General features: G+C 40.1%; 2 protein-coding genes across 2 annotated transcripts; one reads left to right on the top strand and one right to left on the bottom strand.

Moving 5' to 3' along the window:
* The first annotated feature begins 230 nt into the window (after window positions 1–230).
* On the top strand, window positions 231–12191 carry smad3b (SMAD family member 3b). The gene is made up of 9 exons (XM_044193967.1): window positions 231–698; window positions 5999–6192; window positions 6302–6436; window positions 6780–6854; window positions 6948–6998; window positions 8356–8568; window positions 8691–8828; window positions 8974–9118; window positions 10378–12191. The coding sequence occupies exons 1-9, from the start codon at window positions 496–498 to the stop codon at window positions 10499–10501; spliced, it is 1278 nt and encodes a 425-aa protein (XP_044049902.1). The 5' UTR covers window positions 231–495; the 3' UTR covers window positions 10502–12191.
* A 727-nt stretch (window positions 12192–12918) lies between these two features.
* On the bottom strand, window positions 12919–16079 carry aagab (alpha and gamma adaptin binding protein). Its single transcript, XM_044193970.1, has 10 exons — window positions 15844–16079; window positions 15325–15515; window positions 15133–15229; window positions 14940–15029; window positions 14741–14824; window positions 14560–14639; window positions 14269–14365; window positions 14028–14132; window positions 13847–13896; window positions 12919–13492 (listed from the first exon to the last, which is right to left on the bottom strand). Exons 1-10 carry the CDS (start codon window positions 15935–15937, stop codon window positions 13415–13417), a joined length of 966 nt encoding a protein of 321 aa, XP_044049905.1. The 5' UTR covers window positions 15938–16079; the 3' UTR covers window positions 12919–13414.
* Window positions 16080–16201: the final 122 nt, after the last annotated feature.

The raw sequence follows: 16201 nt of genomic DNA, 5'->3' as shown, positions 1-16201 counted from the left end.
TTTACTGATTAAATGTTTTAGCCTGAAGTCTAAGCAGGGACAGGGACTTGAAAATTAGCTGTTGCATTTCTTTTTCCTATGTAACAATGTTTAATTTAGTGGTGATACTGTAGACTAATGTGTAGAAAATAGAGTTAAGCTGCATATGTTTTGACACACTTGATACAGGTGGAGGACAGACCAGCTGACAGGAGGAGGAGGAGGGGCAGACAGACAGACAGACAGACAGACAGACAGACAGACAGCCCGGCTGGCGGAGGAGCTGCTCCACCCCGACACACGGCCAACTTGATCGGAGTGAACCTGCGACGCAAGCCGCTGCAGCTGCTGAGTCCCCGGCAGCGACCAGCCGCTCGTCTGTATGGGAGTTAAGCAAGCTAAGCTAACTACCTGACTTAGTCGTTGTTATAGGAACGACACACTGTGCTATTAGCAATTCTGGACGGCAGAATTAAATCAGTGTACTGCAATTAATTCTTTGAGTTGCAATTTAAAATGTCTATATTACCGTTCACTCCTCCAATCGTGAAGAGGCTGCTTGGCTGGAAGAAGGGAGAGCTGAACGGGCAAGAGGAGAAATGGTGCGAAAAGGCTGTCAAAAGTCTTGTGAAGAAGTTGAAAAAGACGGGACAGTTGGACGAGTTGGAAAAAGCCATCACAACACAGAATGTCAACACGAAATGCATAACCATACCCAGGTAACGACACAAACAGAGCTAACTAGCTGCCTCGTAGTTAGCTAAGCTGGCAAGCTAGGGTTGATGACAGCTAACGTTAGCCAAGAGGCTTGCTAGTTAGCTTGAGCTAATATTAGAAGCCTAGTGCTTTTTTACTGAAGCAATTTTCTTTGTTAACTTGTTAGCGCTAGGAGATGAAAAGTTTGATATTATGCAGTGGGGTTTGATTGCATTGATAACGTTAGTTAGCTTTAGCTGTCATAGTAAAAACAATCCTGCACAGTAGTGCTAACATTAGCTGATCAGTGCAAACAACCTGGTTTTCAGCTGACATTTTTCGTTTTGTTGTGTAAACAGGTGACAGCCAATTGGCGTTTTATCAGTCTAAAATACTGATACATGGAACACTATGTTACGTCTATGGGTGGTTGAGTTAGTGTTATGAATGTCAGTTAACTTGACTGCAAGAAGACGTGGTGCGGCTCTGAACGTCAACCCATAACTTACATTTAAGTCTGTTATATCATATTTCATCGTTAGTTTGCACAACTAGCATGACCCGTAGATCAACGGTAATCTATAAGTACAACGGACACGTCATAATTGTGTAGCAATGGGATGTACAGTAGTAGTTAGTGTTAGCTCAAATGCCTAAGCAAGTTTAAAAAAAAAGTCTAAGCATGTTTAATCTGCCGACATCTCGTGCTACATAAACAAATATGCCCACAGTTCACACGTGTGATGAATAGGAGAAGAGGTGGTTTGGCCAAGCAGAACTCTGAGTCACAGAGGATGTTTAGACTGGTGTGTGTACTCTGGGAAAGTTGGAATAAGGGCTCGGTTTAGGATTCCCCATATGGGATAGAAGACCAGTAAAGTAGGTTACTGATATGAGGTAGATTTTTTTTGGGGGGGTGGGTGCAGGACTGTGTATACATACAGCTGAATTCTCAGTGGTCTGAATAAGTCAACAGATGACTGATAGTTGACTTGATGGACACTGTCTTCAGTAGTAAGACTGTAAATGAGACAGCGTTAGCCTTAAATCCTTATTTCCATCTGTTGTCCTGGCCAGATGTGAAAATGTAACCTTAAATAAAATGAAAAATTGTTGACAAAAACTACAGTGATTACTCAGTCAGGAAGACATAAAGAGACATAACAACATAGAGTAGACTGTATGGCATAATTTCTTCATTGTGAACTACTGGCACAGTTGCTCTTTGCATTGTTTAGATTTTTTGCCTCTCTACCCTTTGTTCCTACATAGTAAATGAGGCAGGTACACAGCTTGGCCCTGCTGGCAATAGGCAGTGTAGGAGGAGCTAGAATACATCCCTCTGTGACTTCTTTAATTGTTAAGCATCCTTCAAAGTTTTTTTTTCCAAGGAACATTCAGTCGGGCAGCTCGTAGGCCTAATTGCTAATGAAACTGGGAGTCCCCCATCATGGTTTGTATATAAGTCAGAGCGTGGGTGTTAACCTATATTAAAAACTTTTTCTCAGTTCTTTGGAATGTGCTCCGGGCTCTAGGCAGGGCGTGTGCCATTGTCTGGATTGTGGTTCAATTTCTGTGTCCAGAGACAGTAGGTTCATAGAATAATCGCTGTCTTGCTATCTGCTGGGGATCCAGTGATTCAGTACTACAGCAGGCCTACTTTGTGCTGTATTTTCATCACCTACTGTAATTTCAGGGAGAAAAGGGTTGTCAGCATTTAAAGAGGTTAAGTGCAGCCCTGAGGTGCTTGTACCTAGAGTGGATTATAATGTACTAAAACATCTGCCTTGTGTTAACTGAGCAGATCAATTTTCTTTGCCATGCAGAATGTGGAGAGATTTATTACACCAATAAACTTAATGTTTCTGACTTGGAATGCATGCATATTTTCACTTCAAGCTTTGTGTTGACTCTTAATAGTAAAATATTAATTTTTAAGGTTTTACCAGTGTTGTAATTCATTTCTACAGAATGTAAGGAAGCATTTAGCTTGGACCTTCCATAACTGCCTATTTGAATCTGGTGTACTGGATAACGTACTGACTTAAAATTGTAGTGATGGACGAAAGTGATATGGTTTTTGGTTTAAATGAACAGAAATTATTGTGTTTGGGCGGGGGCATTTTTGCCTTTATTTGAAATGGAACAGTGGAGAGGTGACAGGAAATGAAGGGAGGGTGAACAAGGGAATATGCAACAAAGGTTTCCGGCTGGAATCGAACTGGGAACATTGCAATCATAGTGTGTGTTATGCGTCCTAACTGCTAGGCTACCAGATTCCCCAAAAATACTATTGTTATCATTTTCTATATGTTTCTTCATATGCAGGCACTGGGCAGTACAAACTTGTTTATTGTGTAACATCATTAAAAGTGCTGGTTGATATTGGCTCTGGAACCAAACTCTTTAACAGGAAGTGGTTTCTCTCCCCCTCAGGTTAAGACACTCACAAGATAAGAGGTGCTGTATTGGTGTTGAGATGCCCGTGAGTCCCTGGCTTGCTGCTGTACAGTTTTTGTTTCTTCTGGTGGATAAGAGGGTTGCCTCAGTCCAGCTGGGTGTCAGAGTAGTCACTGTGTCAGAGTGGCAAAGCAGGGAGACAGGACATAGCCCAGGCCAATCTCAGCAGAGGCATGGGAATGCTGACCTCAGCTGACCCAACAAATACACCCTCTATGCAGGAGGAAGTGCTGGAAGATAAGTCTGAACCCATCTCTTTTTGTGTGGTCACTGATGTAGTCTGAAAGATTGTGTTTGGAAGATGTTTCCAACTATTTAGGTATCACACTGCTCAAATTTCACTGAAACTGTGTGTCTGTCTCGGTTCCACTTAGCTTCTTTGCTTGCCTGAGGTATATGTCGTTTTTTAAAAATTCTGGTGAAAATTGCGTGAAAGCCTGTTGTTCATTTAAATCGAGTATTTAAATGTTAAGAGGTTATCCATTGCTTGATTTGGCTGTTGATTTCAATGCATAATCCCGTATGCTGTTGCATGCTGGGGCAGCAGGTTGAGGGTAGCGGACGCTAACAGACTCAAGGCCAGTGACATTGTGGGGGTGGAGCTGGACTCTCTGGCGGTGGTGTCAGAGAGGAGGATGCTGGCCAAACTACATGCCATCTTGGACAGTGTCTCCCACCCACTCCATGACGTGCTAGTCAAACAAAGGAGCACCTTCAGCGGAAGACTCATCCCCCAAAAAGCACCACAGAGCGCCACAGGAAGTCATTCCTACCTGTGGCCATCAGACTCTTTAACTCCTCCCTCTAAGTCTGTATGACCCTAAGTCATTAAACTGGACATTGATCATTACATCTCTGCAATACTTGACATAATTGTGCAATATTCTGTGTAATACTCCTGTGCAATATTTTAGTTTTTAGTTTAAAATTCCCTATTTATTGATATTGATATTACTCATACCTCTACTGCTGTGCAATATCCTCCGTCTCATTATAACCTTAATAAGCTACACTTGACAGTTCATGCACTATTACCTTATACCGTATTATTATCATCAACCGGTAAACCCACTTTGTACTTCACACTTATTTTATTTTATACTTATACCCACTTGGTACTTAATTTATTTTCTGACCTGTATTATAGTGTATTATATTTTTTGCTTAGTACTTCTATCCCTGTGTGCACTGACGTGATAGTGAGCTGCTGTAACAAAAGAGTTTCCCCTCGGGGATCAATAAAGTATTTCTGATTCTGATTCTGATAAAACAACAAAAATGGTCGAAAACACATCATTTTATTTCATGAACCACTACCAAGAGCTATCAGACTGAAGAGCAGCACATAGACAGCAAGACCAACCACACTAATTGGCCAGTCTTTATGTCTAACAACATCTGACCATGCAAATGACATACAATTATGGCACTTTATCTAAAATAAGACATATTTTAGAGCTTTAAACCTGTGATTTTTGAGATTCTGTTTTGTCTTGGAACATTTGGCCATTTCTTTATCCTCTTGCCTTGTAGATCATGAAATGGTACTGGGAATTTGTTATTGCAGGTGTCTCACATCAGTTCAAGTCATGAATAAGTGATGGATTATTTTAATGGGATAGATTTACACCTTATTTGATTCAGTCTACAGTACAAATCTGTGGCCCGTTCAGATCTATATCACAGCTGTGATTGGGACACAGGCCATTTCTTCTTCCTCTACCTGCTTTTTATCATGCCAAATAAACATGACAGAGGTCCGCACTAAAATTGTAATTTCAGTGTGATTGCCATTCACCTCATTCCCTCCGAAAGTAAAATAATAAATAAGTCTAATCCTATTGTTGCCTCGAGTTTTCTAGATTTTTGTCGAATGTTTGATGTCATTATCAGCCTAGTTTAAAGGTTTATAATTATTAGAAATCTAATACATTATAAAATATAATGGGTTTGTGTTTGATACTGTAAGTTTCTTTGTTGGTCATTGTTTGAAACTAGCACCAAGCTAGCTTTAACTTGTTTGTTTTAAACCAAAAGTCCTCTCTGACATTCTTCAACGGAGGCCAAGCCATGGTAAAGAATGAGAACCATATGTTTCTTGTCTGACAGCTCAACAATGAGCTGAACTGTTGTTGAGTTCAGCTGGAAAAAAGCCATCACCTCACTGGTCTCTATGTGAGGGGAGAGATCCAGGATCTGTTACAGTCCTTTATTTCCTCTTTTAGTCATTCAATGCCAATATACTGTACATGGTCCTACACTTCACAGGCACAAAAATTATTGATATGAGGCTTCATCACTTTTTGTGCACAGGTCAAACAGTTCTCTTTTTATACAGTCACTGCTTTTTTAGCAACTTCATCGTTGGAATGTGTGTTAAAACCACACTTTTATATATGATTTATAGTAGACAACTTTTGCATTTGAACATTACTAACACCAATTTCTGTAGCCTTTATAGCTAGCCTTTTTTTTGTATTCCGAAATGATTATTTGGCATTGAGTGTCTGCATTTCAGATGTTTCCCTGACCGGTGCTGCTGTGTGGGAAGGGATGAGAGAGGGCATAAAATACTTTCTTTCATACTTACAGTATTTTAATGTAATAAATGAAAAAGAAAACATTGCATAAGCAGTATTGTAAAAAAATTATTTTGAACTGGTCTTACATCAGTCAAATGCTTTGGTATTCTGCCCTCAGTTAATGTTGATCTGTTCGGAACTAGACAATATATTAAAGGTTGTACCTTTATAATTCAAAAGCATGATTTCAATAATAGCCAGAGCATAGAGCAAAGCAATATATTGATTGATTACACGTAATCTGCATGTACCACTACAGTCTTTTTGGTGGTGTCTTTCAGATCTTTAGATGGTCGTCTCCAGGTCTCGCACAGAAAAGGTCTTCCTCATGTCATCTACTGTCGCTTGTGGCGCTGGCCAGACCTGCAGTCTCACCATGAGCTGAGGGCTGTTGAACACTGTGAATTTGCCTTCCACACCAAGAAGGACGAAGTCTGCATCAACCCCTACCACTATCAGAGGGTGGAGACACCAAGTGAGTGCAGTTAATTGCTACATGAGCCAAATTACTGTATTTAAGATAATGCTTTTGCCATACAGTAGAACTGAACTAGTCCTTAATAAATGTATCTGCCTGTCTCCAGTTTTGCCTCCTGTCCTAGTACCACGACATACAGATATCCCTGCAGAGTTCCCACCATTGGATGACTACAGCCCATCCATCCCTGAGAACACCAACTTCCCTGCTGGCATTGAGCCCCAGAGTAACTATATTCCTGGTGAGAAAAACAGCCATTATTTCTGAACACGAAACTTACGATTGATTATTTTGTGTGTGCTGGAGAGGACTGTCCAATTTTACATTAATACTGGTAATTGTAGGAACATTTAAAACAAAAGGGAACTTGACTGTAAGCAGAAAAACATTTCTTGGTAAATGGTAGCTGGTTGCATCGATATTTTTGCCTCTAATGGTCAAGTTTCGCCTAACATTTACAGCAACAAAAAACCTGTAAAGCATTCATTAAGTCAGAAAAACTTGTTCAAGAAATTGGAAACATGTGAAACCTTTGGTATGCAGAGACCAGGAGTGTGTGCTTAATCTCTGTTTGTATGTTCCAGAAACTCCCCCACCCGGGTATCTGAGTGAGGATGGTGAGACAAATGATCACCAGCTCAACCACAGCATGGACACAGGTGAGTCACATGAAAAGTACACACAATTCAAGCTCACACTGTTCTAATTATGCCTTACCAGTATCATGAACCAGTATTATTGCTCTATTTCAGGTTCACCCAGCCTGTCACCCAATCCTGTGTCACCAGCAAACAGTAATCTTGGTAAGCAAAACCAAAGGGGTCAACTTTAAGAATGACATGCTTTAGAGAGCATATCATTCATTATGTAGAGAAAGGGTATGTTTCACAAAGCCGGGCTAGGTTTTAAAGAAGTATCAAAATCCTCACAAAATGTTAAATAGTGTTTATAATCAAGTACATAAAAAGTAATTTAACCGATTGCTCTCAAATCATGAACACAGTCAAACTACATGTATAGAGAATAGTGGTCCATCCCTTGCAACACAGTAGTATTAATCTTCCCAGTACAGATATTGTAGGCTATGTAGCCTAGCAATTACCTAGCACTCTCAAACACACACACAATAGCTCTCCTCTCCTTCCTTCAAGCATCCAAACCCGGAGGCTACCGGCTTCACTGTATCTAAGTTCCTCCTTTTTTGCTCCTCAATATTAGTTGATTTGGACATTCAGATTTTTGCAAGTATCAAACAGGTTTGAAATTACATTTGCATATTTCTCGTTAGGCTATTTATGTAATTTTGTATTGGTTACACAAACAACACAAACTCCAAGCTCTTTAGCTAAACCACTGAAGCCTAAATGGTGCATTAATCGAAAATGTCAAAGAAGAATCTGTTACTGGAAATTACTGGACACCTGCCAGTTAGAATTGTGAATTCTCAGTGGCCATGATATAAATTAGAATTAATGTTGAGGGCATCCTGGTGGCTCAGCTGGCTAAGGCACATAACTGTATACCATGCATACTGTAGATGTGACAATAAGAACACGCATGTAGGACCAGTTCCAGAAACCTTTTGATCTGAATCATCGTGCAACAATGGACCATCCCTCCTCCCTCCTAGCTGATGACCCGATGACTGGCAGAACAAGTCAAAACAAGTTAGTAAACCAGAGAGAGAGAGGCAATATACAGAAGGAGTGGACTACGTCTGGGAGGCTTATCCTCAGGGCAGTAACTGAGTAAGTATGAATAGTATAGGTATGAATGGAGTCTTTGTCTATGGTCGGTCCTCGTCTGTGGAAAGGCCAGCGTCAGAAAGCTCAAGGTAATGCAATAATAATAATATCCGGTTGCCAGGTTATTCTATCTATGTGGAAAGCCACCAGGAGGTCATTGTTAAAAAAATAAATACGTACGTCATGCCTTGGCCATTCCTGGCTGGGGCCATGAGGGTCGTGGGAAAGAGCTTTTGAAGAGAAATCAAAGGGAAATTTTATCAGTAGTGTGCATCTTCACAATCAAATGGTTTCTCTGACCAAAAAGCAGTTTACCTGTTCCCATGAACCTCTTAATTCATTTTTCATGGACCTAACTGGATCTTGTATTTCTTTTGATGTCTCTCCATCTAACCCGCACCCTCTGCTCACACAGACTTACAACCTGTGACATACTGCGAGTCTGCCTTCTGGTGCTCTATCTCCTACTATGAGCTAAACCAACGTGTAGGAGAGACCTTCCATGCCTCCCAGCCCTCCCTCACAGTAGATGGATTCACAGACCCCTCCAACTCTGAACGCTTCTGTCTGGGCTTGCTGTCTAACGTCAACCGCAACTCAGCAGTAGAGCTCACACGCAGACACATAGGTACTCATTTTATTTCACAGGGACCACATGAGCTCTGATCTAATTTGCCTTTTATATTTGCACTTGACATAATCAACAGGTAGCTGTGCGCTGAGCAACAGACTTCTCTCATCCCTTTTCAGGACGGGGCGTGAGGTTGTACTACATTGGGGGAGAGGTGTTTGCGGAGTGTCTCAGTGACAGTGCCATCTTTGTCCAGAGTCCCAACTGCAACCAGCGCTATGGCTGGCATCCTGCCACTGTCTGCAAAATACCTCCAGGTTAGCATGAGAGGATAGACACAAACACATGAAGTCATCAGAGGCAAAATGACCAGAGCATAACTGCGTTCTAATGACCCATTGACTGTAATATTGTTGTTCTCAGTGCTAGTAAGCCTAATAATACATCTTTTTTTTTTTGCAGGCTGCAACCTAAAGATCTTCAACAACCAGGAGTTTGCTGCTCTGCTCGCCCAGTCAGTCAACCAGGGCTTTGAGGCTGTCTACCAACTCACCAGGATGTGTACCATTCGCATGAGTTTTGTCAAGGGTTGGGGAGCTGAGTACAGGTAAATAAATACATTTCAAACAAATTAAGATGCTAGATAAAATTATATGAATGCATTACATTTGTTTCTGACATTTACATGTTGTTGACTGAATGTGTTTATGTATAACAGTTAAAGGCTTAAAAATGATAAAGTGTATAAGGCATTGGAGAAGTCAACCAGTTCATGTGCTAGCATAAGTTGCTAAGACAAATATATAATATGCTGTTTGCTAAAGATGCCATATTAAAGTGATTACAAATCTTTTCCAGTGAGTTAATTTCCAGTATAATAAAAGGCAGTAACATTTCACAATTCAGTATTTTTTATAGAACAGAGACCAAAAGACTCCAAAAGTAACATTTAAATGACTCAAGTGACTACAGCCTCCTTCTGTCAGATTGCTTTTTTCCTTTCTTCTCTCATATGGTACTATGTACTTGGATAAACACAGAGTGGATGTTGAAGGATGCTGTCAGGTCTGAGTAATCCCCAGGGTGTGGGAGGGGGACAGAGAATTTAAGGGGGTCTGAAGTGTGCCCTCTGTGAACCTGCCCTTCGCAGCTCAGGGCTCCTCTCTTGGTAGAAGACGTCATTCTGCAGACACAACAGCACATAAACCCATTTACAGCCAAGACCAGACACACTGTGTACCTTTCACGGCTACACTTTACCTGCTCACTACTTGTTTCTTGTGTTAAAAGCTCGTCTATAGTTAAGTGTTCAATTAACTAATCTTATTTCAGCTTTCCATGGTGGAATAAAGTACCTGCCTTAACACACAGGTCAAATGCCGTTGTCTTCCTTGAGTCTGTTGCACTGCACACATGTAGGACACGTAAATTCAATTTTGGGGGTGAAAAAAATGAAGGGGTGTTGTGTTCAGATGGTAGCACACTTGGAAAAGAAAAAGAGAGTGATGGGGGAGGGTACAGCTGTGATTTGGCAACAGAGGGTTGAGTAACAGAGGAAGAATGTAGCAGGCATGCAGTGGGGAAGGGGACATGGAGTGGGAGGTGAACACATTTCAGACACCCTTTGCAAAGGGGATTCCCACTGGACTATGAATGGTGCGTGTTAAATTTCTGGCACCAAACACCTTGAAGAAAAACATCTCTGATAGAAACTTGAATGACTTCCGAAATAGCCTGTAGAGTTGGCTTCAGTGTTGGATACATTAACAATCACATGTCTCACAGTGGTTTTAAGTGTGTGGTACTATGATGTAGTTATCTGTAATGACTAACTGTGTTGGCCCTCTCCTTCTCTGTACCCTGCAGACGTCAGACAGTGACCAGCACCCCCTGCTGGATAGAGCTGCATCTCAATGGCCCTTTGCAGTGGCTGGACAAGGTCCTTACACAGATGGGCTCTCCCAGCATCCACTGCTCCAGTGTGTCCTAAGAGCAGCACATGCTTCCCAGAAACCCTCCTTCCCATCCCAACACCTATATACAAACCACATAGGAAAACTCAAGCATCTCTCAGTGATAATACGGAAACAGACGGCATTCATCAAATCAGCAAATCACTCACCTCTCTCGCTGTCTCTAACATTTCACCTCACATCTATAGCACTTAGTACCGTTTAGTGTCTCTATTTGATGGTTAATTTAGGACTTGTACATTGTTCTGTTTTCATGTGTTCACAGGGTATTTGCAATAGGTTTCAAAAGGCTAACTGCATTTTCTTCATTATTCATTGAGACATCATGTCTATGCTCAGTGTTGTAAATTTTTTTATAAAGGAGATTGAAATGTTTGTTTCCCATGTTGAAGTTATGGTACAGTTTCAGCTTTGTCTCCTTTTACATGTTTCAGAACATTTTTGATTCTATGAATTAGTGACAATTATGAATACGCTACCATCACTGGTGTCCCAGTACTACTCTTTGTAATCACTGAATTGGGAGGCTTATTTATCAGTTGAACCATAAATTAACATGAAAAATGTAATTCCGAGTAGTGATTAAATAGAATATATTTAATTCATATTTTAAGTACAAAGTGCTTTGCCCATATCGATTTACCTGTATTAAAGAAAGTCAATGTCAATTATCTCATTGATCATGTAATTGGTATTTTATCTATTTTAAACAAAATATAGACATTAGCACCGTTGTTTCTTGAAAAGAACCCTTGTATGAAAACTATTTTGCTCAGTGAAAGAGACGTTTGATAAGTTATTTTTGCATACTGTCCTGCATGGGAATATATTTTTTTTATTGCCTCAATATGATTGTACATAAATATTTATAGCTTGTGATTTCTTGTAGTCATGCATTGCTTGAAACAGTGGACCTGACTGACCTCTGGCATGAGTAGATTCACAAAGATTTGGCTTTAATGAACCAAAACTTGGCCTGCTTAAGTGCAAGCTTTTCCAACCGGGTCAACTGGTTCTTAAGTGTGACACGCAGGATTACTGTATCAGCTATTACTGCTATTTCCTAATAGGGACATAGAGTATGACATACAGTATGAGTGATCATAGTGGATTGGTTGAATTTAGGCACTGTGTGACTTTAGTGTGAAGTGTACTCACTAGCAGGAACCATGCCTGTGGTTCATCCATTGATGGCATGTAGAGTGAAAACATAAATGCAGGTCTTTTCACATATTACCAACTGTTAGCCAATAGTACACTATGCTCCTTGTGGGTAAATGATGCACTTCCAGTTTACTGTGTTGATCAATGTAAAGCTTTAGTTCTAATGGTAATTTGCTTGTCCAGTAAATACTGTATATTACATGTACATTGCTATAATATAAGGCATGTGTAATAATGCTCACTGTCCTTGGTCATTGTCTATGAAGCCACCGTGTTTATCCTGCACATACTGACAGTACATAAGCCTGAGTCACCATGTAATCTATTTAAACAGTTACATGGTGCTAAACTGAAATACTGTGTACTACAATGTGTTAGGTAGTTGGTAGATCTGTATCAGTACTTGTGTTCCTTGATATTCTTAGTTGGTGGTTTTCTGTTCTAAGTCTTATTTACATGTTTTTTCATGTAGCTTAATATTTGTTCTCAAATGACCATTGTTTTATCTGTGAAAATTTAATAAATTGCAACTGAGTAAAAATATGCTTTAACAAAATCATGGTTCGTTAATACAGTGACTAGACAAATAGAAAACCCTGTACATGAATGCACTCCCAATATTACTATTACTGTCCTGTAATAAATGCTGCCATTATGAAACTGTCAAGAGGTGATGATTCAACCCAAAGGGAACTTTTGTTTGAGGTTGTAGTAGTATTTTGTTGGATGGCATATTGTAAGTTTTTTTTAACATTTCTGCTCCTCCACAAATGTAAAGTATAATGTTTAACTTCAGTATAATGCTGTCTGTAGCCGATTCGTGCTACCGTGAGTTCCCTTGGCTCAGACATGCTGAGGCCACGTTTTCAGTTTATTCTTTATTTCTTTTTCTTCACACAATCTTTCCCTCTGTATCCGTCGTTCCTCCGACCGCCTCTGCTTCCCCCTCCCTTGTGTCCAGCATGCTACTGTATTTAAGGGGAGCATAATTAACCGGGTTCAGTTGTGCCAATTATCTCTCCTTGATGCTGCTCACCTGAGCAACTCCACCACCTCTCCCTCTGCAGCTGACAGATACCCATACCCACATCCACACTGTCCAATACAGCACTGTAACTCAACATTTTAATTATTGCAGAGGTACTCCATTACAGCATACAGGTGTTTCTATTTTTCTGGTCTGCATATTTTTCTTTATAAGAATGGGATGAGCTGTATGTACTCATGTAGTGCAGTAGTCTTGTCTTCACAATAAATACACCACTCACTCTTTGAAAATTTAAAATCACAAGTCTTTATGTTGATTCAACAGAATATCCATTAAATGTCTTACAACTCTTCTAAGGATAAGGCACATTATGTCACTTGCAAATATATGTGACAACTGTACCTAAAAGGACATACACATAAATCAACGCCCACATAATTGAATTAAGTTTTTCCACCTGCAACACCATTATGTCTTGAGGTTCACTCAGGACTTAAAGCACGAGAGACCCAGGGGAGAAGACTGAGGGTCAGGGCCATCCATTGGCTCTCCCTAATCAAGATATTCAACTGCCTCTCACCATACACCAGTGTTGCCATCATTTCATTTCATTTTAAGAATCAAAAGTTTCTAAACATGACTATGCCTACAGTACCATCTGTAAGCATCTCCACTTTCCAGGTGCAGGAAGCAGTTCAAAGGGCGCTGGATCTTGTGGGAGCCCCAGGAAAGGAGGAGGATCAGGAGAAAAGAGACTTAAGTCACAGGTAAGCTACTTTTAGCTTTCCTCACCCGATGATAACCCATCTATCTCATCTTCATCGCCACCGATGGCCATCCAAAACGCTTTTGCTACCTGGAAAGCAGATTTAGTGTGAATACTCGATACTAGAGTTTACATAAACATGTTACAATTTATTGAGCCAATCAATTCCCACTGAAACATAGCTAATGAAACGTGCTACTGCTCCAACAATTAGATTTGAACAAAAACTAACATTTTTATCTGTCACATCATTTCTTTGGGCGTGGACTGACTAGTTTGGAAATGGTGTGAGGTTATGAAGATACTATTACCAGTTTGTTATACACTGTTCAAAACAATTTCATGGTAGATGGTAAATCTTTTATATAACTAGGATACACAGACTATGAACATGAACAGGTCCCAGTCTTGGTATCTTGTAACTAGGTTCATGCAGTTTCTTACCTTCTCTGCATGAACCTTTCTCTGTTCATGAGGTAATGACGAAGCTTTGTCTGCAGGTTGAAAATCAGAGAAAACCAAAACATCATAAATGACATCAGCTGTACAAATATAAAAAGGGCCAACAGAGGCTGCAGAGTTTTTGCTAACAAAGTTGTGCATTTGTTTTTCATTTTCCAATTACCTTTCATCTCTTTTAGTTTGGTAAAGAGACGTTCAAAGTTATCCACATCTGCATCTCCAGCTGTGAGATTAGCAAGTTCCTGAATGTCCAAATCAGTCATTGCATCTGAGAGAATCAACACAAGTGAATAATTAATAACCTAACATGTAATGCCATAAAATCTCCTCTTGTTTTGGATGAACATACTGAAGAAAATGTGCCAGCAGGATCAACATCAGTTTTGGAGGAGTTGGTCACTTACCAACTACTGTGTCTCCCTGTGTGTCTGTGTTTGCACTAGTTTCTGTATGGTCAGCTTCCTCACTTACAAGTGGGCCCTCTACTGGCAAGCTGGAAGACTGTCAAAGAAAAGGAGCAAGGGTTAGCATGCCTCCTCGAAAACTGACAGATTTAAAATGACATTTAAATAAAAATGTTAATTGAAATTGATATTCATGAGAAAGAAGTAAGAACACATTGAAAGACAATTACAAATGTAAATGAAATTATGATCAAAGTAAATGAAAATGGTTACAACAAAATTGCCACTGACTGGTGGATCTTGACAGTTGCGTGGGTTGTTGTGTCTGGAGGCCACCAAACTACTCATCAGACCAAAGCCTTGATTGTGCCCTATCAGACAGAGATATAAACGGCTAAATACCATACATATAGATAAATTAAATAGTCAGGGGAAAGTGCAATGGGTAATCGTATTGGTGATGTTATCTCACCATCCTTCATCTCCACACTGGACCACACATTGGCATTGAGAGCCTGGACAATTCTCTTTACTCCTGTGGATTCTGGAAAGTCATCTGATAAAGACAACAAAGACAGTGTGAATAAGAGTACAAAAATTTGCAAAACATGAAGATTGAAAATATAAATGTACGCAGTGTCATTGTAATTTCTGCTGTCTGTAAGACTCACCATCCTCATCTGGCAACTCCTGTGGATTGAGCTCCACCAGCTCAAAGGCATGAGCCAAACACCACTGTTGTGCTTCATGTCTGTTGACCCCTAGAATACAAATTAAATTTCAGATGCCATATAGTACCCTGCAAATCTGTATTCCAGTACTTTCTGCAAACTAACAGACACCATACAGAGCAGGAGAACTAACCATTTTCACAGACTCTGTCACACACCAGAATGAGCACCTCTGGAGCAAGATCTTCCACCACTGATATCCAAGGATGTAGCTTTTCCAGACCATCCTTCTGCAAACACCATGCACACATGATAACTGTTACACATGTATTACAGACTACACTGTTGAGATTTTCAAACTATACCTCATGCTTAAGTCACATACCACTGTACTGTCAAAATAAGCGATGAAAGCCTGCATGGACTGGGCAATCTCCGATGACATTTGAAAAGTGCTTGGTACAACACATAGCCTGACATCTGCTGTATAATATTTGTTGTTGATGGTCCATGGATACCAGGCTACTGTTTCTTCTCTTTTGGTCGGTTCGGGCAAAGTCTTCGAACTAAGGATCTCTGAAGCAAAAAAACAACAACAACACATTACTTATAAATAACGCATACAAATAGAAACATCACGTTAGGCTCAGTTTGCTTTCACTGTGACCGCCGGCTACCTGTAGAAATAAGATGTACTTCACCTCCTTCAGCCTTACCATTGTCGTTTTTATATCAGACACACACAAATAAATCACTAAACTAGCTTGACAACCTCAGACAAGCGGGTTATTAACCTGTATTAGCAACATGCAGGCGCTACCAAATGTTATCTGTTGTGCTAGGTTAGCTTTGTTTAACGTTAGCCTGTTTGCAAATCATGCACATTAAGCTTAGCTAAACTTACGTTTTATCAGCTCTTCTTCTTTAAAACCACTGCCACAGCTAGTGATGAGGACACATGGAATAGTAATCTCTGTGTTTTCTTCTGTAGTTGACATTTTTATAATATTTGAGACAAGCTTCTCCAGCTGCTAGCTTAACGTGACGTTAACCAACTTTGAAAACCTTTCAACTCTGAGACGCTGCGACGGTCTCTTCCGGTGCAAAGTTAAAGTTTCTGTGAAAAAAACAAAAACGGCTCACAGCTTCTTTTAATGACGCCTTTCAACACATTTATGCGCGTTGCAATTAGATAATTTATTCTCATAATACAACTAGCTAGGTACTAAAATGTAATTTGTTATTACGGCGACACTGACATT

Source organism: Siniperca chuatsi, linkage group LG4 (genome assembly GCF_020085105.1).
Source record: "Siniperca chuatsi isolate FFG_IHB_CAS linkage group LG4, ASM2008510v1, whole genome shotgun sequence".
In the NCBI taxonomy this organism is placed as follows: Eukaryota; Metazoa; Chordata; class Actinopteri; order Centrarchiformes; family Sinipercidae; genus Siniperca; species Siniperca chuatsi.
The sequence above is the reverse complement of the archived record's forward strand: the minus strand, read 5'-3'. Positions and strand labels throughout refer to the sequence as shown.